Source organism: Pimephales promelas, chromosome 3 (genome assembly GCF_988280905.1).
Source record: "Pimephales promelas chromosome 3, fPimPro1.hap1.1, whole genome shotgun sequence".
NCBI classification, from domain to species: Eukaryota; Metazoa; Chordata; class Actinopteri; order Cypriniformes; family Leuciscidae; genus Pimephales; species Pimephales promelas.
This window is the reverse complement of record NC_142771.1, coordinates 3,021,454-3,047,584: the sequence shown is the minus strand read 5'-3', so window position 1 is coordinate 3,047,584 and position 26,131 is coordinate 3,021,454. Positions and strand designations below refer to the sequence as shown.

General features: G+C 36.3%; 2 protein-coding genes across 4 annotated transcripts; one reads left to right on the top strand and one right to left on the bottom strand.

Annotated features, from left to right (window-relative positions):
- Positions 1-4,482: 4,482 nt before the first annotated feature.
- Positions 4,483-19,768, bottom strand: LOC120475416 (uncharacterized). Of its 3 annotated transcripts, none has more exons than XM_089129022.1 (12): positions 19,543-19,768; positions 18,852-19,365; positions 15,084-15,323; positions 14,051-14,204; positions 12,912-13,101; positions 11,325-11,598; positions 10,992-11,246; positions 9,949-10,135; positions 9,632-9,874; positions 8,798-8,969; positions 7,539-7,684; positions 4,483-7,409 (listed from the first exon to the last, which is right to left on the bottom strand). In XM_089129022.1, the coding sequence occupies exons 2-12, from the start codon at positions 19,194-19,196 to the stop codon at positions 7,291-7,293; spliced, it is 2,325 nt and encodes a 774-aa protein (XP_088985148.1). In that variant the 5' UTR covers positions 19,197-19,365; positions 19,543-19,768; the 3' UTR covers positions 4,483-7,290. The 3 variants fall into 3 exon arrangements, with proteins under 3 accessions (XP_088985148.1, XP_039522034.2, XP_039522036.2); XM_039666100.2 differs by having other exon boundaries at positions 19,553-19,768; XM_039666102.2 differs by having other exon boundaries at positions 14,051-14,201; positions 19,553-19,768.
- Positions 19,769-21,388: 1,620 nt separating this feature from the next.
- Positions 21,389-26,016, top strand: LOC120475427 (uncharacterized). The gene is made up of 3 exons (XM_089129152.1): positions 21,389-21,495; positions 22,585-22,775; positions 24,802-26,016. The coding sequence occupies exons 2-3, from the start codon at positions 22,658-22,660 to the stop codon at positions 26,007-26,009; spliced, it is 1,326 nt and encodes a 441-aa protein (XP_088985278.1). The 5' UTR covers positions 21,389-21,495; positions 22,585-22,657; the 3' UTR covers positions 26,010-26,016.
- Positions 26,017-26,131: the final 115 nt, after the last annotated feature.

Sequence of the window (26,131 nt, the reverse complement as noted above, 5' to 3'; positions counted from 1 at the left end):
TCACCCATTATGCCAAGTCAAGCCTCCCATTATGCCAAGTCAAGCCTCCCCCAGTGGGTCAAGTCAAGCCTCGCCCATTCTGCCAAGTCAAGCCTCCCCGTGTCAAGTCAAGTCTCACCCATTATGCCAAGTCAAGCTTCTCCCATTATGCCAAGTCAAGCCTCCCACAGTGTGTCAAGTCAAGCCTCTCCCATTATGCCAATCAAGCCTCTCCCATTCTGCCAAGTCAAGCCTCCCCAGTGTGCCAAGTCAAGCCTCCCCATTATGCCAAGTCAAGCTTCTCCCATTATGCCAAGTCAAGCTTCTCCCATTATGCCAAGTCAAGCTTCTCCCATTATGCCAAGTCAAGCCTCCCACAGTGTGTCAAGTCAAGCCTCTCCCATTATGCCAATCAAGCCTCTCCCATTCTGCCAAGTCAAGCCTCCCCCAGTGTGCCAAGTCAAGCCTCCCCATTATGCCAAGTCAAGCTTCTCCCATTATGCCAAGTCAAGCCTCCCACATTATTCCAAGTCAAGCCTCCCACATTATGCCAAGTCAAGCCTCCCCCAGTGTCAAGTCAAGCCTCTCCCATTATGCCAAATCAAGCCTCCCCTAGTGCGTCAAGTCAAGCCTCACCCATTATACCAAGTCAAGCTTCTCCCATTATGCCAAGTCAAGCCTTACCCAGTGTCAATTCGAGCATTATTTTCTGCATCAGAGAATGGTTCCTTCACTTTAGCCAGGGTAAATAATAGCTGGCATTACAGCTTTGATATACCACGGACTAAGTTGGCGTCAAGGACAAGACAGGTACTAGATGATGAGCAGAGGCCATCTGCCAGGCAGAGAAGAGAGATTGTAAGGATTGTGATGGCTGTAGTTGTCATGGTGTGCAAGAAACCTGGAAAGAGACCCTCATACAGAGAAGAGACATTAGCCGCGTTTCCACTGCCGGGCCAGGGCCGGGCCGTGCTAGTGCGTGCCAGGGCCAGTCGCGTTTCCACTGTCACTTCCGGGGCTTGATCGGGGCTTCCTCAGGGCCAACGGCCAGGATTTCTGGCCCGTCGAATACCTTGGGCCAGAGGGGGCCAGCTCGGGCTAGAGGCGTGCTCAAGGTAAAAGGCGGAGTTTATCGGTGTTATGGAACATTATGATCTGAAGCAAGATGCACATAGGGGTGTCCATGTTTAACCTATTAACCGTTTAAAATTGCATAACATTTTAATTTGAACTCTAGGCCTATGCCAAATGCTATTCAAAAATATATAGGCTATAGGCTACATATCGACGAATTTTCAGATATTTGTTTGATTTTTTTTTTGCCCCCTAAACATTTAAAATATTTGACAAATTAATATGAAAAAAATATATATTTTTCTGGTTTTCTGAGGCCAAATTAGAACCTGGAAATGATATTTTCCCCGCAGTGCTGAATGAGAAGAGCCGTACAGCCTACAGAAAGGTGATTTATAAGCTATAATAAATGTGTCTGATAATAAAATAATACAAAATAACGAGGCAGTAATTGTTTATTAATAAACTATTGTTTTCTAAATCATTTTCGGCTAAAAATCTCCATCTCCGGATGCACATTTAGAGAGAAATTAATTAGCTACATAATTACATAGTCAGAAGATATTGGCTTTCGATTCGAATTTGTTCGTTTTAAATTGGACATTTAAAGCTTTAATCTACAAAGGATAACCCCTGTAGACTAAAGCTTTAAATGTCCAATTTAAAACGAACAAATTCGAATGCGGTGGCTGTTTAAGGTCTCGCGCTTCAGTTCACGGAGATCATGAAGCGCGCCTTGATTAATTGTTAAAGCACAACGTTTTCTTGTTATTTTGAGTTTACGCAAATAAATGTATTTGCGAATAATGTATTATTATTTTCTGTATGACCAGAAATGAAAGAGTATTTTAAGTTGTTTCCACTGAAAGAAATGCAATGAAACTGCAAGTATTCACATGGGCGTCTCGCAGCCATCAGTGCGTGCTCCACACACATAATGCGTCAAAAATATTGTGTTTATTTGTGCTCTATCTTTTTTGGATAAAGGCGTCTTCTATACGCAGCCTAATAAAATGTTACAATAATGATGATGGTTATTATATTATTATTATTATTTGCAGACAAGGAGTTTTTGACGTGAAATGGACGCTTATTTTCAAGTGGCAATTTCAGTTTGAAGGGTGATGGAAATGCGGCTTTAACTGCTCCGTAGCCTACTTGCTGCGTTTTATTTCTATAAATTAATTTCGTTTCAAATGGGGTCCAATCAGTTATTAAAGGTGTTAAAAATTAACTCTGTATCTCGAGGTTGCGGCGCGCACACTATGGTTAAGCGCTGTGGGGCTACTGGCCCGGCAGTGGAAACGCAAGCCCGGTGCTTGAGGCCCGAGGCCACTAGCTCGGCTCGGCTCGCTGTTAGCTCTGGCCCAGCCCTAGCCCGGCAGTGGAAACGCGGCTAATATCAGAACTGAAGGAGACCGAAGAGAAATTTAAGGTGTGGCCTTTCCTGTTCCAGGAATTTGGAATGAGGCTTAATTTTAGAGAACTATCAGGCATCCAGATTGACGACACCTGCTAGAAGAGGTGAGGGCTCAGACAAGGACACCACTGGTGCTGAATTACAGAGGACTATTGGCAACACAGTAAAGTACATGGACAGCAGATTTAAAAATCTGTTTGAAAAACCTCTGTCTTGTTTCAAAGTTGTTGACCCTTCTTCTCTCCCCCTCTCCAGAGATGAGCTGGCAAATTATGGGGATGAAAAGGTGGATTATCTAGTCAAACATTTTGCCAGTTTGCTAAACGAGGAAGAGAAGGAGAAAATTCCACAGGAATGGATGGCTCTAAAAATGTGGCTTTCAGAGCACCGGGTGTCAAGCAAGACTGCTTGTACAAGGATCTTCTCACTGAGAATCCAGACCACCTCTCTCATATCTTGTTGTTGGTGAAATTAATGCTGACAAGTCCATCGACGGCCATCTGTGAGAGAGGATTTTCCTGCATGAACCGAGTGAAAACATCATCTCGTCCTTCTCTACAGTCTGAAACACTGAACGATCTCATGAAACTATCCATAAAAGAGGTTGAATCTTTTTACCCTGACAAGGCAGTTAGTTCCAGGATGTTTTCTGGAATTGGTCTAAGACACCTGAACCATAAAACCCCAGCAAAAAAAGAGCAGAGAAGTGGAGATTGATGCACAGGAGGAGAACGCCGATGGAGACGCTATGCCTTCAACATCGAGCGCCACTCTGTTACATCAGTGGAGATCTCCGACTGATTCTGATCATGTCTGAATCAGACATTTGTATCGATGAGTCTAATTTGATTGTTTTATATCTGAATGTAGATATATGGGTTTTGAATTTTATTTTTTATTTATGTTTGGACTCAATTGACCAATTTGCTTCAATAAATATTCTCTTTTAATTTGGTCTAGTAAAAGTCATTTCGGGCTACCATAACCTGAAGAGTGCCTGCCCGAAGAGCTACCAGTGATTTAGAAATTTTGCAAGCCCTGCCTGGAATATATTAACAGAACAGGTACCTGTTAGTTGTAAAATAATTACATTATAAATAATTTGCTTGTATATCTGCTTGTTTCCCCTTTATTACCCAAAACTTAACATTTTGTTCCCTTATACCTACACGGAAGTACACTATAATTACAGAAACGTACACCATAATTTCGGTTTATTTACGCAGTGGTTTACGGGTCGTAAAATAAAGTGTTACCCCCATTTCTTACACACACACACACACACACACACACACACACACACACACAAGTTTCACACAGAGACTGTCAAATGCAAAAGGGTGGTCAGAGAATCACTCGGGGAGCTTTTCAACTTTAACCCAATAAGTCTTCAGTACTCTAAAATGGTAAGATGATTTTATTTTTTGCCACCCATGATTTTTTTTAAATAAAATAATTGCTCCTGGGGGAGAATAATCGGTCATAACCTGTAATGTTTTTTTCTCTGGGATCTTTTTGTTTGAAAATATATTTTATACCCATTTTATTCACAGACTTTTAAAGTATTTAAGTATTTGTGAATGAATGACTAAATGCACATTTTATAACCATTTCATTTATATACCTTTTAAACTCTATTGTGCAAGATATGTGACATTATTAAGAAAACGCTTTCTCACACTAACCCCCATTAATGGGGTATCTGGGCGGGAATTCTGCGACCAAATCTTGTTTTTATGCTCATTGACAACATAATCAGGGTTTCTGCAGGGTTTAGTCCGTCACATTTAAGACTTTAAGACCATTACGATTGAAATTTATGACCTACACAAATTCCGAAAAATAATTTTTAATTAACTTTCATTAAAAGTAATGTTTCGTTATTTAAAGGTACCATTTTCTTTAGAGTAACATACTGAAGGCTCCCTTTTCCTAAGTATCAATAACACAGGAACAACACTTAACAATTTTCATGATAATAGATCAGTCAATATCGACAGTAATAACGATAAATGTCAAATCTTTATTTCTTTCAAGTTTAAAGGCAGATTATTGCTCCTAACTGGAAGTTGTAGAAACTAGGGTGTTAACTGTGGTTTTAAACTACTCTTTATTGGCAGAACATATGACAAACGCTTGCCAAACAGGTGAACGTTTCACAAAAATGAGGTAGAACATTAAAAAATGTGTAATTTTTCCTTAAAATTAGTATCTTTATTGGAAAATTAATTTCTTAGTTTCTGTATGGGCTAATAGGGGATATTGTTTCAAGTCTTGAAACAGGTTTGTGTTGCCTGACTTTGATGGCCCATATCTTCATGAAATGTATGAAAAACAGTATAGCCTAAGTGTCAATTTACAGGAGATCTGAAGACATCAGCATAATAAATGAGGTGAAATCAAGAACTATTGTCATGAAATAAAGAGTGTTTTCAGCAGATCTGTTAATATTGATGATCCTCAGACTATCAACACTCATTCAACAAGCCATTCAGGATCATCAGCAGATCATCTCACTTTATTCTGAGTGTTTGCTGTTAGAAACAGAATAAAGTAAGTTGATGATCCTAATGGCTTATCAAGATAAGCCAGGAAATATGTTAAAAGCCAATAAAACCACTCTATTCAGTCCCTCCAGAAAAACGCGATTATGCGATCACTGAATTCAATGCAAAATCAGCCAAAGTCCGCATATTTATGCGGGGGCCGCATTTTTTCGAATAAGCCGCACTTTCGCCGCATAAAATGCCTATTTCCATGCAAAATATGCAGGGCTTGCATGATTTCATAATCCTCGCATTTTCGTTGCAAAAAAAAAGTCACATATATCTTCGCAGAAAGTTGAAAAATGTTGCGTTTGCTTCATACAAGAGCAGCCATTTCCTCCTGTTTCCATGGGAACGTTATGAAGTGACACAGTTACGCGACGGAATAGCTCACAGCTGAAGTTATTGCAGAGGCCACGGAGACTCACGGAGGCGATTGACATCTCACAAATCGAACTCGTATAACTGTCTGTCACACGTTCTACCGTCACATCGTTACTTATAGACAAAATAAGATAAAAGAATAAGCATCAAACAGAAATTACCCGCACACATGGGGTGTTTGAGGCACACACACTGCAGACAGTTCAGCGCGCAGCTCTTAAAGGGGCCACACCTTATTTACACTCGTTACAGTCTGAAATAAAACATTGCTGATTTTGTAATTGTGAAAGAGAGTCTATTGTGCACTTATTGTTTGAATGTCCCTATTCTTCAATCTTTTGGAATGAGATGTCTCAATTTCTAGGTTTTAAAATGAATTGCAACCTTGTCTTAAATTTGTCATCTTCATGCAAATGATTTTGACTTTCCTATAAGAAAAATGTATGTTATCGATTTTTTCTATTATTAGGAAAATTTCATATTCATCAAAATAAGTGGAGTAACTCAAAACCCAACTTTGCTCATTTCAAAACAGCCTTTAAAATGTATTTTAAATCTTTAAAATTTAAAACAAAAAAAAAAAATCGAAAAGCCCAAAAGATCTGTATCTCTGCTAAAGGAATTTAATGTCTGTGATGCCCTCTATCTTTTTTTTTTTCTTTTTTCCCAAATTATTGTTTCATGTTTTAGGCTACTTCTCAGATGTTATACTTATCAGAAAATGTGTAAAAGAAATGTCAAGAACTTGATATCAAACTCTGTGATTTTGAAAATTTAATAAAAATAAAACGAGATGAGAAATTAAATATTCCCAGCACTTTCTATGATGTAGTATGCTTGCTACATCATAGAAAGTAATAAGAAATGACTCTTTACATTAAGGTAGTAGCCTAGTGAGAACAGGGTGTTGGGGGAATCACTTTTTTTCTCTTTTTCATCAAACCGCAATTTTTGCAAGTTCCCGCAATTTCATCGCATAAAACTGCATAAATATCCCGCATATTCAATCGCATTTTTAAAGAAAACGGGCTGCGTAATCAAGGATTTTTGCCCGCAACAATCACAAAAAAACTCTGCGTTTTTCTGGAAGGACTGTCTATTGGAAGACTACACTGTTATTTCTCACAATTTTACACATAAATCATCAATAATGCAAAAAAAAAAAAAAAATGCAATAAAGTTTTGTATGTGCAGAAACTTACAATGATCATAAAACCTTTAAAACTAAACATGCTCGACTGTAGAAAAATAAAAAATATTTAAAAAATTACCAACTCATTATCTGTGACAATTTATCATCGTCACGACGTCAGAGTTACTTACGGGCAACAATACAAAGCATCACTTTTACAGTCGCCACGACGAAAGTTTGGTCATCGGATGGCGTTTGTTCGCTGGGTGTATTGTTTAGTAGAGTTCAGACTCTGAGCTCCTCACCCCATCTGGAAGGCAGCGTCCAGCAACCCAGCAGAAAAAGCTTATTTCAGTTGCCTGTATCCGGGATCTTGTCCTTTGGGTCATGACCCGCAGCTCACGACAGTAGGTGAGAGTAGGAACTTAGATCGACCGGTAAAACGAGAGCTTCGTCTTGCAGCTCAGACTGGTACATCGACTCCTCCTTGAACTGGTGGAGGGGTTTGAGCACCAGAATGAGCTATGTTGTGAGGGGCTATATGCCCTCAGGAGGGTCTTCCAAGCAAAACCAATCCTAGGTGATGGTTCAGAAGCCCATTGTGAGACACAATCAATCAAGGGTCGAAAAGTCGGGGCTCGCATGCGAGCGCACCCGGTGGCCCAGTGCATTCTGTCAGTTGCAGTTCTGGCGCCTCAGTCTCAACATACTGTACAACACGACGTACATACACATGTAGCGTCGGATTTCCCAGGTCACTCGTACTGTGAACACAGCAATCCAGGAACAGCCACTGCTTTCAGATCAGCCACAAAGGGTGCCGGGTCCTGGATGACCTCGTTGAAGAGGATGTCCGTCAGCTCAGTCACATACTCTAAAACACAACGCATAGAGTTTGAGTCATTCATATGGTCTCACTCAGGTGGTGCCAAAATCTTGTGTAGTGCCGAATCATGTATATGTTTGTATGGCGACACCAAAAGACAATTGAGAATGAACCAACCCGTAGAGTATTTGGTCTTCATCATGGACACATGTTCCCCTCTCTTGGCTTTGGGAACTTTAATGTTGAACTGCAGTTCTCCGGCTGCCGTCCTCGCTTGGGTACGGCCAGAGTTTTCATTGAAGTGCAATGCAGCCAGGTAAAGTCTGGAATGAGGACGTGTATGGGATTACATCAGCATCAATAAATCAAATAAATAATTAAAAAATCATTTGCACAAAGCAAGCCAATCCACTTTTCTATGCTGATTAAAACCACATCAAAATTTGTAATGCCTGTAGGATTCAGATTGAATGCTTTTTAATACATCCATTTAAAAATCCATTTAACCCTCAGGTGCTCTTCGTTTCGGAGTCACACTTGTTATCTTCCCGGTCAAAAGTGACCGGACACCTAAAAATGAAACTTTCTCCATTCCAGTAAAACCAATGCAATTTATTTTTTTTTCTATAATATTTATTCTTTTTAATTTAGTATTTTGAGACAATTTAATTGAATTTATTAATATTTATGCAATATTTATGTTTTATTTTCGCCATGGAAAAATCTCTCTCTCTATATATATATATATATATATATATATATTATTTTTTTCAAAAAATATTAATGCAGTATTTTAGTTAATTATAGAGTCTAGGCCTTAAGAAAAAAAAAAACATTTTGAAGAAAATTAGCACCATCTGGTTACAGTATAGAGAAAAAGTGTAGAATCATGGTGTAACCACTAGATGGCATGTACAGCTCTCTATGGAGAGGCATGTGAATTCCCCTGTTGTTTATGAACACATTTTTTTGTTGTTGGTGGATTTGTATATATAGCTGAAACAATCTCAAAAACTATTTCTTATTAAAAAAAAAAAAAATTGACAAAAAAAAAAAAAAAAATTCTTTTTTTTTCATTTTTTTCATTCATTTTTTTTTTTACAATTTCCCATTCATTTCCTATGGGGGTCATTTTTGACCAAAGACCACAAGTGTGACTATTTTTTTACGGCCATTTAGCATGCTCAGATCATGACCTCAATTTTTTTTTGTGTTCACATACATAATGCCATAAAAGTCACCAAGTTTCGTAACATTCCAATGAAGCCGTGATTTTTAAAATTTCAAAACAGAAAATTTTTCGGACCGAAGAGCACCTGAGGGTTAATGACTTTTTAATACCCGTGTAAACCCAGTTTAATCTGTTCACATACCAAAATAAAAGCTTCCGCTGCACACACGCCGCTCATGTAGACAGTGATTTCTATACAATTTACCTGCAGAGCATCCCCAAGTATGAGAAGGCCACGTTTTTTGGTGCGAACCGCAGAATCTCACTGTGAAACGCCTCCAAGGCAGATGATTGGTGGACAGGACTCAGCTTTTTCACATCACCAAGAACACGCTCGTTCATCAGCACCTTCTCCAGCTTGTAGATGGCCTTCGTTCCTAGAGGACGACGGAGAATAACCAACACATTAAAGATGATGAGTGCATACTACAGGATCAGCGTAGCCCTCAAACCGTATTCACTTTATAGCCCTTAATCCTGTAATTGTGGACAAATGTGGGCACAGCGGACTCAGGTGTGATCCTAATTTTTATTTATTATAAATGTTATATCGCTGTCTTCGATAAAGTTTTGTCTATCCATTTATGGTGTTTCTTTTTATTTTAGGGGTATTTTTGAATTTATTTACTCCAAAAAGTACCATATTTTCTATGAAAATTATTTTAATATAAATGTAGTTTTATTTTTTAATTTTTTTTAACTACATTAAAATATCATTTCAATAAGTTCTTAGAGGTAAAACCTAAATTAAGTGACTTTGCCGTCACCTGGTGTCTAAAATAAGAATGCTCTAAATTACAGTTTTTCCCATTGATTTCTATGGGTGCCCATTTTTGACCCAAATACAAGATTATGGAGTTTTTTTCACCCACTTAACATTGTAGAATTGAGTCAAAAATTGTGTGTGTTTAAGAGGCAAACTTAGGAAAAGTAGCCAAGTCTTGTACCGCTCAGATTATAAAAATAAATCAGAACTATTTTGCCCACACTTGTCCAGAATCCGGTTTTAGGGATAAATGCTATTGACCAGTGGGCGTACCGGGCTTCAGCCACTTGTTTTTGCCAGTGGAGGGAGGGTGGAGGCACTTGGGGAAGAGCGGATGTTCATGGACGTGCACATTCTGGACGTGGTTGAGAAGAGACGTCCATTTGGCCACTGTTTGCTCTCCATCTGATGACCCGGATGCTGACCAGTAGAGGTGATTTTTAATGCTCTTCTTCCACATTTTGACCTTGTTGCAGTGTTTCTCCTTTGAAATGGCATCTATCTTCTTGTTGAGCGCTGAGAACAGATTAAAAAGATGTGTTTAACAGTGATGCTAATGTTGATGCTACAAATAATCAAAATGATCCTACCTTTACATAAACGCCACGCATCATAAAAGTGGTCAACGTCGGGTTTCTGTTCCTGGAGGAACTTCTGCACCCGTGTGTGTCGGTCCGTCACCAGGGAAGATACTTTCACACCAGATTTTTCGAGAAATCCAAGACTCCGGATTAGCCCTTCCTTTTCCAAACGGACACTGCTTCCCACTTCACTGCTCTGAGGATCATAAACAGACAGTTTAACAGTCACACTCGAGACCTTCGGGTCAAAATTGGCCCAAAGGGCGGGATTCATATTTAAAAAAGAAAATCAAAATTTTTTTTTTACTTGTTTTTTTAATAATATTTTTTATTTTATTTTTTGGTGTTTTGAGAAAATTTCAAAAAAAAAAATAATAATTAGTAATAGTATTAATGCAATAATTATGACCAAATTTTCCCCCATTGAATATAATAGAAAAATATATTTAAAAAAAATATATATATATATTTTTTAAGCTGTATTTCATTTTGGAGTCAAGCCTAGGCCTCATAAAACCAATTTTTGAAATTAGATGGATGCCATCTCGTGGACAAACTGAGCTTTTTTAAAATGCAAAACACATGTATAATCTGAATTTTTTGGTGTGTTTGTGTATAAAAGTGTGTTTGTGTGTGTGTGTCTGTTTTGCACTCTTGATGTTTTATAGATTCACCCCTTCACTGTTGTGTGCTTTTTTTCAAGATCGTTGCTGATTTGTAGATTGTACGCACAAAAAAACTCAGTATTTTCACATTTTTGCCAATTTCCCATTCATTTCCTATGCGGGCCATTTTTGACCCGAAGGTCCTGAGTGTGACTATTTTTTTTACGACCACTTAGACTTTTCAAATCCTGTCCCCAATTTTTTTGGGTGTTCATATACCAAGTACCAATAAAGTCACCAAGTTTCGGACCATTCCGATGAAGCTACGATTTTTAACTTTTTTTTTTTTATTTAAACGCTTCGGGTCATTATTGACTTCTAAAGCCTTTCTCAAAACGTTTCCCTGGCAAATTCGGCCTACTTGGGTTTTTTTTGTAATCCATGTACCTGTACGAGCTGGATATCCACAATTTTGTTAGTGCGGAGATCCATCATGGAGTACGAGCCGTACTTTGCGCACTGTCCTGGCCCGTCAGCTCTCATATCCCCCCCGAGAGACACAGTTCCTCTCTGTTTTAGTCGCTCAAGCAGGTCGCTCTGGTGTGATCTCCACTTACGCAGCACAGACGGCAGGATGAAGTTGCGCACATGATTTCGGTGTGTCGTTCTGCTGAAGGTTCTCACGCGCAGTGCGTTGAGCACCTGTGAAGTAAACCAGAAATAGCATGAACTACATCTGGCCTCAACTTTAGAAAAATAAATGTCATTGTTATTACGAACCTGGTTGGTCTGCATGAACGAGCCGCCGGTGTAGTAGACAGCGGCTGATAGGTGCAGATTTCCCGCCGGAGAGCTGCCCAGAAGAGGCTGACTCCTCCACTCTCGGCTGTATGAACAGCTCTGGCACTTCTGGGTCACAGACAGGAACGTCCCTTTCACAAATTTGATCACCTTGCAGACGCTCGAGCAGGTGGGGCAGGTCTTAAAAAGCTCAAGCAGACACTCCTCATATACCAAGTATTTCACCATGTCCTGTGGCGGCTTGGTTGGTGCTCTATTGACAAAGGAAAGAATATTTTTAGTATTTTTGAAAGATTGTTCCTATTAAGTTCGGTTAACAGATCTAAAAAAATAAAGTGGGTGACACTTCCGGTGAGGCGGCGGAAGTAGCTTTCCAATGGTATTTTGTGTGTTAGTTAGCGAAGAGGCTAGCTGTTTTTCGGAGAATTATTTTACTATTTAAAGACGCAAATCTTTATGAGAGATGTCGTTACGGAGCTCAGGGACAACATGTGCTGTTCGCGGTTGTATCTATAACCGGACTAAACTAGTTCAGTGGCTTAAACGTGATTGTTTTGAACATGAATACGAAATCAGAGTGATCCTGCCAACGACTGTAGTTTCCATCACCTCCCAAAATACGACGAATCTTCCTGTGTACATTTGTTTAAATTCTTAATATTCTATAAACTCTATCAGCATGTGATTGGCTGTTCGCTACTGATGTTACACCTAAACTCAGGATCAAAGTCTGTGTTGACAGAAAACCAATGTATTCAAGTAGCACACTCATTTATAATTTTGAATAAACTCCGACCAAAGCACACTGACTAAGTGTGTATTTTTTATTTTAATTGTTTGTCAGCTCGCACAACTGTCTGTCACCATGCCTTGATGAGTATTGATTACTTATAATTAGAGCCAGACCGATATATCGGCAGACCGATATTATCGGCCGATATTAGGCATTTTCCAAACTATCGGTATCGGCAGTTATAATGGCCGATAAGTGAATATTTCAAAAATAAAATAAAAACGGACGAAACACGCTTGAACCATGTCATGAGTGTTGGAGTTGTATAGTTTGTCCACCAGAGGGCACTCTACCCCAACACTCGTTGAGTTGGTCACGATGAATATCAATTAAAAGAACATCCCCATCAGTTCTCTTAACTCAAATAAGCAGGACAAAATTTGTGACTATCATGTCCAGTTTAAAAAAAAATAAAAATGAATAAAATATCGGCCGATATATCGGAATATCGGATTTTAAAACCCAAAAATATTTGTATCGGTATCTGCCTTCAAAATCCTTTATCGGTCGGGCTCTACTTATAATGTTATTATAATACTCCCAATCAACTACTGCGGTGCTGTTATTCACCCTTTTTAATTTCGTTGAGGTTGTGTTTCCACATCGTTAGCTAGTTTAGATCGCTATAACTTGAATGACTGTCAACTGTTGAATGAACGAGTGTCAAGCATATCAAGTCGCGCTTTGTTTACTTCAAACCGGAAGTCACGCCCACTTTTGACACAAGGCCTCATGGGGCGTAGGAAACTTGTGGATAAATAAAGTTAACTTACTGTTCACTAGTGGGGTCAACCAATTCAGACATGCTGGAGTCATCAGGATCTGCCATGTCCTGAAAACAGGGAAACTCCAGGAGAGGGCGCTTTGATGGTCTATCAGGTGATCCTGCTTTCCGCTTCAGTGTAGTTGAAGAGCAGAGCGGAGGAAGCTTGGATGTGGTCATGGCCACCGTAGCTTGAGAATCTGGAAAATATATATAGAAATAAGGATAGTAATAAGAGTTTCAGCGCAAGCCATCTTTAAAATATTGTCTTTGAACTTCTGTTTTTGCGGTCGCTCTGTATATCTCTATGGCATCGCTGTTCAGGAGTAATTCGCTTTTGAAGTTGATTTACTTAATATAAAGTTAACGAAACTTATCATGAGGTTTGTAATGTTCAAAACAAAAGTCTTAAATGTCAGTCGACTGGGATTTTAAAACGAGCGGTTCAATCATAAATAGGCAAGATCACTGTAAATATACAGACTGGAAGAGAAAAGACAACGAGCGCAGCGCTGAAAAGGGGCGGGGCTACAAAATGTCTATAGTGTTTATGATTGTAAGAGAAGTGGAGCTATGTTAAAACAGATTTTAAAAAAAATCACTGTCTTTGCAATATTTCACACAGGACACATTCATTAGAATATTACTGGAAGTAAAACATTTAACAATAAGTTTGCTGTCGGTATTCATTGGTGCGAAATAGCGGTTCAACGGATTACAAAACTTTTTTGAGCCACAAATCCAAACTTTTCAGATCAGCAAGAAACATTTATTTCATACTTAAAGCCCACTTTACTCTGATACAACAGCAAAAACTACTAGCCTAGCTAAAAAAGTAATAGCAAGTAATAACAAGCGTATATAAAACACAAAATAGTCTATCGAAGTTACAAATAAAGTAAGGTTTAACTATTCATTTCAGGTACAAAAATTTTATAATTAAATGTAAAAAAAAAATGCCTTCAATTCGGAGTTTGCCGATTTCTGTGTGCGCACAGATCAAAACACGAGTCGCGAGAATGGAATTAAATAATATTTTTCTTCTTTTAGCGATGTAATGGTTTAAAATCTATTGAAAGTGAAAACAAGCAAGACGAAACACGTGGAAATTTCAAAAAGACAAACTAGGCACTTGACCTCTCAGCATACCTGTGTTCTCTCTGTTGGCTAGTGTTGTTTCAGACAGGCGTGTGTCCAGTGTGATGTTCCACACACAGGGATCTGTCTGACATCCCACGTCTCGGGTGCCTTTCTGCGCGTCGTCACGCTGGTACTCGGTCTCTCGTTTGATTGGAAGGGGCTGCTTTGTGGACAGATAATAATTGAAATTATTTGTCTAAGTAATCATATTGACACATATATGACTCATTCCAGAAATGTGGGAACATTTAAAGTAGAGAAAGAAAACAAAAGAAATAGATTTTTTATTTTCATAGTATGCAGTTTAAATGCAATATTTTCAATGTTTGCTGATCTTCAACTTGTAAGATTTGAAATATTAAGATACCCCATGGCACGTCTAAAATTAATTGTATGGGTTTTCGCCATATTATTGTTTTTTGAGAGATTCACTGCAAAATCACAATAATAGACTTGACAAATACTTAAATCTTCTATTATGATGAAAATTTTGTACAAATTAATAAGAGAAGAGTAAATAACATACTTCAGAGCTTTCCAGAATTTCCCACCAGAAAAGTGACATCCCTTTGTGCAATTCACATGCTTTTTTCTACAAATGATTTGGCGGGTTTGTTTTGTTTTATAACAGAGTTGACCAGAACGTAGGGACAGACACAATTTTATTAATTTTATTAATTAAAAAGTATATTATATATTAAATAATATATACTTTCTGTAATTTGCAGTTGTTTATATTACTTATAGTAAGTTAAACACACAAAAATTAGACTTAAAGGTATTTTAAGTAGGAATTATATATAAAAACTTTTTTCCAAATTTGTTTAACTTTCTATATATAGATGTCAACGCATAATTAAAAATGTAAGTGCTCTGATAAAAAGAGTACAAAAATCGAGTGACTCTAGACCGTTTAATCTGCACTAAACACAGCGAATTATTTCCAACCGGGACGAAACAACGGATTGGCTTAGGCGACTGTCACTCTCTCGCAACCTTTTGCCACACAGGACCTACCCACTTGCACGTATCCAGATCATACCTGTTCACATGCCCTTGTTTGAGCTTGAGGATGCAGAACTCGACGCAGGTCCTCTTGTCCAAGAAGTGCTCCTTGCCCTGCACCTCGACCACCACTTCCTCGGACCCTAGTTGCACGGCCTCTTGCACGACCTCCTCTGCTTCGCCCTTGACCCCGGATCTGTCCTCGAGCTGATGATGCGGTACTTGTCTCTGGAGTGTAGTCCTCATCAGGGTCAACAATGCTTTTATCATGGAAACCCTAACATGCAGAACACCATATATGTTATGAATCTTACACGAAATTCATCTTCATCACAGTGCAAGTTATGAAAAAATTATAATTTCTAAAAAAAAAATCAAAAAAAAATCTGAAAATTCTTTTTCAGAGTACTTACATTTTAATTATGCATTGATATATACAGAAAGTTTAAACAAATTTGGAAAAAGTTTTTTTTTTTAAATAAAATTCCTACCTACAACACCTTTAATTGTTTCATGATAATTCAAGTTGAATGTATGAATCAAGAGGCAGAGACAATCAATAATAGGTCGAGTGGGATTACATTTTTTTAAAACAATCCTAAATACACTACCAGATCGGTAAGATTTTTTTATGTTTTTAACCCTTTGATGCGCAAGCTATGGATACCCCTTCTAATGCGCAACATGGGTCTAAAAAGACCCGTATTCATTTCCTATGGTATTTCAGTGATGGCTGAGTGTTTTCTTTGCTGAATCTTTAAACTATATGTATTTTATCATTTGTTTTTCCAGGTCTTCATTAAATATCTTGTTTTTGATATCCACAAATCATTGTGTTTATGTTTCCTTTCTTACTTTATAAACAAACACAGTTTTTGTATTTCTACATCAATTTTACACATGGGTCTAAAAAGACCCGTATTCATTTCCTATGTTATTTAATGCATGGCTGGACTTTTCTTTTCTTTTTATCTTTTGAGATCAATTTATTTAAGCATTTAATATTCCATTATCTATAAATTTCATGATTTATAAATATTAAAAAAATATTGTTTTCAATTACCAAAAATATTTTTTTTCATTTTTTTTCTAGGTTTTGTGTTACTATATCAAATGTACTTATCAAGCATAATAAAACAAAAGAATAAAGACAAGGTTTTGTTAAATTGATAATCTTAGAAGTAATTTTAACAACATATTTAACACTTGAAATGTTTATTTGCCACTTTGTCTCGCATAGAATTCACATATCACAGATAACTGATAACTGATAACACTGACATTGAACTGTGGTGTAGTGTAACTGTATTGAATTGTGGTGAATGTGATCAAATAAAAAAAAAACAGAAAAAATAAAATCACACTGGTACAGCGGCATCTCAAATTGCCATCTTAGTGCTTACATGCCTCACAAATGACAACTACATGTTTGTGCTCCTTGCACACAGGCCTGGTGCTCTGGGAACACCAGTTGCTGACTTTTCTGTCTTTGGCAGCTGGGCATCATTTCAATCATAGAATGATTTCAGTATAAGAATCATTTCAGCATATGAGTGATTATGAACTGTTAGGCCTAAATGTAAATAAGCTTTAAAAAACAATCTTTTTTTGTGTAGTTAACATTAGCTAGCTAGAATATGTCAACAGCTAGCTAGCTAATAGTATTGGACATGTTTCTCCTTCTCACTAGGATTTCTCACTAGGATTACAAGGTCAAGGTAACCATAGCCTAATATTGAGATATTATGTTGTTATCTTTTACAATATATATATATATATATATATATATATATATATATATATATATATATATATATATATATATATATATAAATGTCTGTGGTTAAAATAAATTAAGATTAATAAAAAATTTTGACCCATGTATGTAAAATTGATGAGGAAATAAATTAAAAAAACCTAACATCCTAACATAATGATTTGTGGAAATTAAAAACAAGATATTTAATGAATACCTGGAATAAGAAATGATTAAAAAAAACATATTTTAAATTAAAGATTCAGCAAAGAAACACTCAGCCATCACTGAAATAACATTTCATGAAAACTCAGTCTGAAATAACATTTCAATGAATATGGGTCATTTTAGACCCATGTATGAGAAATTGATGTATAAATACAAAAACTGTGTTTGTTTATAAAGTAAGAAAGGAAACATAAACATAATGAGTTGTGGAAATCAAAAACAAGATATTTAATGAAGACCTGGAAAAGGAAATGATAAAAAAACACATATATTTTAAAGATTCAGCAAAGAAACACTCAGCCATCACTGAAATACCATAGGAAATGAATACGGGTCTTTTTAGACCCATGTATGTAAAATTGATGTAGAAATACAAAAACTGTGTTTGTTTATAAAGTAAGAAAGGAAACATAAACCCAATGATTTGTGGAAATCAAAAACAAGATATTTAATGAATATCTGGAATAAGAAATGATAAAATACATATATTTTAAAGATTCAGCAAAGAAAACACTCAGCCATCACTGAAATACCATAGGAAATGAATACGGGTCTTTTTAGACCCATGTTGCGCATTAGAAGGGTTGCTATAAAAAAACTATTTTTATTCAAAAAGTAAGAAATGAAAAATAAAAATAAGGATTTGTGATGATCAAAAACAAGTTAATTGAGGAATACCTGGAATACTGAGTGATGAAATTAATTTCTTGCAAAGATATAGAAAATGAAAACTCAGTCGGGTCTATTTAGACCCATGTTGTGCATCAAAGGGTTAAAAGAAGTCTCTTCTGCTCACCAAGGCTGCAATTATTTGATCAAAAATACAAAAAAAAAAAAAAGAAAAACGGTAATATTGTGAAATATTATTACAATTTAAAACAGCGGTTTTATATAGTGAAGTGTAATTTATTCCTGTGATCAAAGCTGAATTTAGAGCATCATTACTCCAGTCTTCAGTGTCACATGATCCTACAGAAATTATTATAATATGCTGCTCAAGAAACATTTATGATCATTATCCATGTTGAAAACCGTTTTTTACATTTTTATTTCAGGATTCTCTGATGAATAGAAAGTTCAAAAGAACAGAATTGATCTGAAATGGAAAGCTTTTGTAACATTAATCACTACCATTCAAAAGTTTGGGGTCAGTAAGAATTTATTTTTTATTTTTGGGGGAAAGAAATTAGAAAATACTTTTATTCATCAAGAATAAGTTAAAATTATGATCAAAAGTTACAGTAAAGACATTTATAATGTTAGAAAAGATAATATTTTAAATAAATGCTTTTCTTTTGAACTTTCTATTCATCATATAATTTTGTGGGGAAAAAAGGTACACATTGAAAATAATAATTTATGTTTTTTGAGCATAAAATCAGCATATCAGAATGATTTCTGAAGGATCATGTGACACTGAAAACTGATGTGTAATCAGCAACAGATGTTGAAAATTCAGCTTTCAAATTACATTTTAAAATATATTAAAATAGAAAACAGTCATTTTAAATTGTCATAATATTTCACAATATTACTGTTTGCTTAATAAATAAAGCAGCCTTGGTGAGCAGAAGAGACTTCATTTAAAAACATAAAAAATCTTACTGATCTAAAACTTTTGACTAATCGTGTATATTTGGGTTTTTTTTATTAATATTTTATATAAAATATTTTGTCCGCCAAAGAGACTTTATTTATGAGTAAAGCATTATTTTTAGAGATAGTTTAATGTAATCTGTGTTATTCACTGATTCAGTTACTGTGGACCTACTGTAATTAAAACAAAAAAGCAAATGTAATTAAAACAAAAAAGCAACTTACACTTTTTGGCGGGCTCGCACTGCGGACGATGGTTCCAGGTGTCGGCGCGGCGGGAGGATGAGGGCCGAGGCGGGAAATAGTCGGTTCGGCTCCGCTCGCCAGTAACAGCGGATTATCAGTGAATCCCAGTTGTCTCCGATGAAAGTTAATAAAACTATCCGGTGTAAAATGATCACTACAGAGGCGGGTGTTCGTGGTGATCTTCAGCTCTCCGTCAAGGTGTCTCTCCACAAAATGTATCCACTTCTTCTTGATTTGATCGTTTTTCGGAAATTTAAATAAAGACACTGATCTGTTTTCTATACGATCGCATCCAGGTAATATGCATTTCCGTGTCCAAGGCATAGCTAGCTAGCAAACTGTAGGCTGTTGAGAACAAAGACAAACTCGTCGCGATTGAGCGGCGAACTGAGGCGAATGTGCTCTAGTTAAATTGTTAGGGGCGGGGCCAGCCTCCGGGAGCTACAGTGCGTCATGAAGTAGGGGCGTTTTATCTCCGCCCCCCAAAAAAATCCTGAACACAACAATAATGCAAAACTGTTTAACCCAAAAATTAAGCACTTCACAGTTCACAGTCTTTGTAATATAATAATTTGTAAGTTATTGATCTGGGAAAATTCGAATTTGTTACAGAGCCTTTCCCTGTTGGTTACAGACACACACACACACACACACACACACACACACACACCTCATCTTACCTCGTTCCCTGCTGGGGCAATGTGGGTGCAAACACACGCAAACATCCACTTCATTTTCATCCCTGACAGAAATGCACGCTACTCATACCAACACACACATCTAAGTTGTGTTTTGTTTCTGTCGCTTTTTGCTTTGTTTGTTACATTAATACTAGATATGTGTTCAGTGTTTGTCAGCATTGCCGGGTCTTTCTCATGTTGTGTTTTCTCTATCGGCTGGCGAGACCAGAGCGCCTCCCTGTGGCCTGGAGACCAGTGTGGCAGTGTCGGGAGACAATGAAAAAATATGAAAAAGTAATAAATATATGTGTTTTTCTCTCTTTATCATTCCAGATTATTTCTCTTTTTTTCTATCTCGTGTTGTTGTTCCTTTTAACTTGTTAACTAGTTTGAGGATATGTGATATTTTATATGTGATATATTATTTTCTTTCTCACTCACTGTGCTATAGCCTACATGGCAGATTATAAGAGTTACACTAAAATATGTGTAAAAAAAAAAAAATTTTAATACCATAAGAGATTTAATAAATGAAGATGACAAGAAGAAACACTATCTTGTGTCTGGTATCCAACTCTCAGGTAATAATATTAATAAAATGAAAACAATATTTTTTTATGCAAATTAAATCCCTAGTGAGATAAAACCTAGTGAGAATAAAAATATTATATATATACAGTATATATATATATATATATACAGTATATATATATATATATATATATATATATATGAATTATTTGAATGCTCTTCGAATAATTATTATAAGTGCAAAACAAATGAAAAAGAGCGCTCAATCTCTATCTAGACAGACGATGTTGTTTCGAGCATTTTAGACAATTATGAAAAGCAAATAAAATGAACCTGTCTTTTCTTTAATTTTAATTGTCTTTCTTTAATTTTAATATAAAAATAGATGGAATGGCATAGCCTATGAGAAATTATATGATAGATAAAAACAGACAAAAAGAGAGTATTTACTGCGACTTCTGTATATCTATCATGTTAATGTGCTTAGTGTAAACTTTTGGATTACTATGATACTATACTATAATGGATTTAAAGTATCTGGTTCAGTTCTCTCAGAGTTGAAGTTCCAGGTCTTGGAAGAATTCATTTTATTGAACAATTCAACAAAGTAATATGCCAGCTGGCCATCTGACTTGCAATAGTTGAGCTTCAGTTGAAAATGTATTGTAATTTTCTAAGTATCGATCTATTGTAGCCTATCTATTGTTTTGTGATGCAAACTGCACCATTCAGTTTCAGTCTTCCCTGCACACCTTTACACCTCTGTCGTCTGGTTACAACCCTAGCTATTCTTTTCTTTTGTCTTCATTGTAATTACTATCGACTTTCTTTTCACACTGTTTTAATCCCTAATTTCTTTGATCAAACGTTCAAGCAAGTTTTTTTTTGTCGAAAAAAGGTCGAGTTTAAAAAAACCTTTTGTTATTTGATAAAGATTTGATGTGGCTTCAGATCAAAAAATCAAATAATCGTTGTGGAGTTCCTGTCAAACTTCAACACGTCAGAAAAACATACCCGGGGAAGAGAAAATTGATCGAGTCTTCACAACTTCGAGAAAAAAAAATTAAACTTGTCATGGTCCAGTTGTTGATATGTAAAATGCTGTGGTGATGCTTGTCTGCAGCTGAATGTATCTAAGACCAAAGATAGGCTAAACACAATTTTCTATGATCCTCTGCTTATTCTGCCTATTTGGGCTTCAATTTGATGTGTTCCTTCACCTTTAGTAACATGGAGTCACATTCGGTTGTAAAATAAAAATAATCCAAGGCTACTAGTAAATATGCGAATCTGCGGCCCTGATTGGTTGCGGGGGTGTCCCGTACGCGCGTGCGTTGGAGGCCGGTGACGTCACCGCTCACACTCGCGCCGTCTCTCTTCCCTCATTGAGTTTCAGCGTCGAGTCTTCTGAGGTGAGGAGAGCCGTTCACTGTATTTCTCATATTTACACAACTATTACACACAAATACAGTTTGATTAAGCGACAGGCTCAGTTCTGTATTGTTTTAATGGGACGGCGATAAATGTGCGTCTTTTATGACGTCTTCCTGCTGAAATACACATTTAGTGCAGCAGCAGCGAGCCTGAGGAGAATATGTGGAGTTCATTCAGACCTGAGAGATTTTGTGTTATTTTGTGTGATTGTCTCGATGTTTGGAGGTAGAACTTTTACTTAACGTCAAGTTAAAAGTCAAAAGTTTGAGACCTGTGAGGGGAATTGATGGGAATCGATCTCAAGTTTTGTTGTTTACATTTTCTTGTTTACCTTTATGATTATTTCTGTCTACATACTTTACTACATTTCTATTAGTTGAAATGTAGTATTGAGATATGACACTTTGTTAACAAACGTGGGCAATTTAAAATCTATTATTCTGAGTGTTTGCGGTAGAGTCAGAATACATGATAAAATACCTATTAAACAGATCTATTGAAAGATAATACTGTTATTTCTCGCATTAAAACATGGATATATCATCAATAACAGAACAAAATAAATTGACGCCTATCTTTATCAACCCCAAACATCATATGTCCAAATAAATCTAAATTGACTACTATTAATTGCACTAAACTAAAGTAATTTGATCATAAACATACTACATATTTGTACTTACTGAAACAACAATCATAAAACTCAATCAAGAGTACCAGCAATATTTAACATTTCCTATATCAAATTTAATATTTATCTATATTCACATGTATGTCTGAGGCTCATGATCAATATTAACAGATCTGCTGAAAACACTCTTTATTTCGTGACAGTAGTTCCTGTTTTCACTTCATTTATTATGCTGATGTCTTCAGATCTCCTGTAAATAAAATTCATTTCATTGGTGTCAACAGACTATTGTGGACTAAGGCTATTATATGCACATTGTTTCTTTTTATGCTTTCAACTGGTTTTCTTGCCATTTATATTTTTAATAATTTACATTATTATATTCGGTTGTCCATAAAAACAAACTCAGACACTGATATATTTGTGATTTTAACAGATCAGCTCCTTGCACTGCAATTCTCCAATAAATGCTGTAAATTCCCATCATCTACAAGTGAAGACGAGCAGAAATGGATCAGGAAGAGCTGAAATTTGTAAAGACTGAGTTTATTAAAGAGGACAGTGAGAACATGAGTGATCCAGAACCCTGCAGAATTAAACACACTGAAGATACTGAGGAACTAAGTGGTTGGTGTTTATTCATTCATTCATTCATGGGGGTGTAAAAATATATCATGTCACAATACAAATATTTGACAATATGTATCGTGGATAGTTCACCCAAAATAACAACTACTATGTGATATTAAAATTCAAGGTTTCAGAAATACAGTGTCTACACTACGATACTACATTAAACTGTTAATGTTGAATGGGGAATAGCCTATTTGTGGTCCTGATAATGCCAAATATCTTATGTTTCCAGTAAAAACATTACATTATTTTAAAAATATCTAGTCAGTGAAATTATTCTGTTTTCAGCTTCAGAATCATGAATATTTTTATTCTGGTGTGTCACTATTTTCCTGTGCATTGGGTTTCCAGCACCATGTCCAAGCCTATTCGTTTACACCCACAATGTAATATCATATTTAGCATTTTAATAAACAGTACACTTTTTGTTAACCTTTTAACATATGTATTGGATTATTGCAATAATATTGAATGGTGAGTTCAGTATCGTGATATGTATTGGCATCCAAATAGGAGTATTGTTGTTAAGAACCCATTATTAAAATGCTCGTTGGAAAAGGGTTAAAAACCACATAACGTCTGCCACAACGTTGTCAGATCCTCTTTTGTGATGGATCTCTAAATTATACGGCTGAACCATTAAAGCCCAACGCATCAGTTGTGGATTATGTTAATTACGTAGACTTCATATTTTTGCGTCGACACTTCTTTATTTATTTTTTTTGCACGTTTCCGGCACACCACTAACTCCGCCTCCGTTTCCCTCCTCAGCTGATATTAGTATTTAAACATTGTCTATGATAAAAAAAACTGTTTGTAAAAAATATTTTAACAACACGGTTTTGGCAGTTGTAGAGTTATAATGACGGTGTTCAAATACACAACATTAGACTAAGATTAGCCAGCTTATAGTATCATGATTCAGTATGCTACTATTTATTTTAGATACATTGTTTTTTTTATTAATCGAGCAGAAGAAAAATATTCTTTACATTAGTCGTTAGATTAGTCGAAAGCTTCAAGCACTTCATCACTTTTACTTAGATAAGCTGAAGCAGGAAAACAATCTTAAAATCCCTCTGTAGTCAATAATTGTATCCCTTACAACTCATCTTTGATCGTCAAAATTTGGGATTTTCAAAACTTTAAAAGTTCACCACACGGGGTCGTTAACAGCTGTGAAATAAAATAAACTAAGAAATGGGTTTTGACTTTCAATAAATGGTCAAAAAATGGAGGTTTGAAAATTCAACATTTATTGTCAATATTACTTCAAACTAAATATTATTTTAGGTCTTTTATTTCATGTTTATAGTATATCTGGTTAACAATTATTTTGCAACCATTTGTTGACTGAAACTTATAGGACACACATAATGCTAAAGTGTGAAGATGTTTTATCACTGTCTTCGATAAAGTTTTGTCTATCCATTTATGGTGTTTTTTTAAATTTTTTAAATATTTTTTAATTTATTTACTTCAAAAAGTACCATATTTTCTATGTAAATTATGCTTATTTTTGTATTTTATTTTTTACATTTTTTAACTACATTAAAATATCATTCCAATAAGTTCTTAGAGCTAAAACTTAAAGTTGAAGTGACTTTGCCGTCACCTGGTGTCTTATTTTGGCTTATTTTAGAATGCTCTAAATTACAGTTTTTCCCATTCATTTCTATGGGTACCCATTTTTGACCCAAATACAAGATTATGGAGTTTTTTTCACCCACTTAACATTGTAGAATTGAGTAAAAAAAAATGGTGTGTGTTCAGGAGGCAAACTTAGGAAAAGTAGCCAAGTCTTGTACCGCTCAGATCAAGGGAAGTATTTTTTAAAAAATAAATCAAAACTATTTTGCCCACATTTGTCCAGAATACAGTTTTAGGGTTAAAAAGGTGGATAGAACAATAAATTAAACCACAATCTAAACATTGGTGTCATAATTACAGCTCTAATGTATGTTTTTGAAATGTTAGATGACTCTTGTCATTGATCGATTTATTTTTTCTTTAATTTCAGACGTAATGAAAGTGAAGGTGGAGAGCGAAGAACTGAGTGAAGTGGAAGAGAAATATCATGTCAATCTTGGACAAAAGCGTATAAATCATTCAAAGACAAAGACATTTTTAAAGAGAAGAAGAGCCAAGCAATCTTTCATCTGCAATCAGTGTGGGAAGAGTTTTATAAACACACGTAATCTTGAGATTCACATGAGAGTTCACACTGGAGAGAAGCCGTTTACGTGTGGCCAGTGCGGGAAGAGTTTCACACAGTTAACAAATTGTAATCAACACATGAAAATCCACACCGGAGAGAAGCCACACACATGTAATCAATGTGGAAAGAGTTTCACGCTGTTAAACACCCTTAAAGAACACTTAAAGATCCACACTGGAGAGAAGCCACATGCATGTGATCAGTGTGGAAAGAGTTTCACATACAAACACAGTCTTGAGACACACGTGAGAGTTCATACTGGAGAGAAGCCGTTTACATGTGATCAGTGCGGGAAGAGTTTCGCACAATCATCACAGCTTCAGAACCACATGAGAGTTCATACCGGAGAGAGGCCGTTCACGTGCGATTACTGTGGGAAGAGTTTCACAAGATCAGGAAACCTTAAAGAACACATAAGGATCCACACCGGAGAAAAGCCGTTCGCATGTGATCAGTGCGGCAAAACATTCCTTGTGGCGACCACCTTAAAGAAACACCTGCGAGTTCACACGAAGGAGAAGCCACATTCATGTTTTGTGTGTGGAAAGAGTTTTTCACTGCTCTATAGTTTACGTTCACATCAGAAAATTCATACTCATGTAAAAGAACATGTGTGCATTGAGTGTGGGAAGAGTTATAATTTAGTGAATGAATTAAAACAGCACCAGAGAATTCACACTAGAGGAAAACATTACGAGTGTTCACACTGCGACAAGAGATTCAGTCAGTCATCATCTCTGAAAACACATCAGAGGATCCACACTGGAGAAAAACCCTACAAGTGTTCACACTGCGACAAGAGATTTACTCAGTCGGCAACTCTGAAAAAACATGAGCGGATCCACAGTAGAGAGAAGCCGCACACGTGCGATCAGTACGGAACGGGTTTCGCTTTTGAAAGTCAGCTGAACACAGGGCTCGACAATAACGCTTGTCTGGACCAAGTGAATTTTTTGAAGGTGCAAGTGGAAGAATTTTACTTGGCCGACCCGACGAGTAGTCTGATTTAAGGCGAGACACGGCAGGCAAAAACATCAATTTCTTTCATGCATTTAGTTTACTCCTTCAGTGTGTCCTTTCAAGCTGCTATAATAAAGAAAATGTTGAAAATATACATTAAGATGTTTTTTTT

Coding starts and splice junctions, on each gene's coding strand:
- LOC120475416 (XM_089129022.1), bottom strand. CDS start 19,196: ATGCCTTGGACACGGAAATGCATATTACCTGGATGCGATCGTATAGAA. Junction 8,970..9,631: donor AAACAAGTGGCTGAAGCCCG/GTACGCCCACTG, acceptor GTCGTCCTCTAG/GAACGAAGGCCATCTACAAG. Junction 7,685..8,797: donor TACTTGGGGATGCTCTGCAG/GTAAATTGTATA, acceptor TCCTCATTCCAG/ACTTTACCTGGCTGCATTGC.
- LOC120475427 (XM_089129152.1), top strand. CDS start 22,658: ATGGATCAGGAAGAGCTGAAATTTGTAAAGACTGAGTTTATTAAAGAG. Junction 22,776..24,801: donor AGATACTGAGGAACTAAGTG/GTTGGTGTTTAT, acceptor CTTTAATTTCAG/ACGTAATGAAAGTGAAGGTG.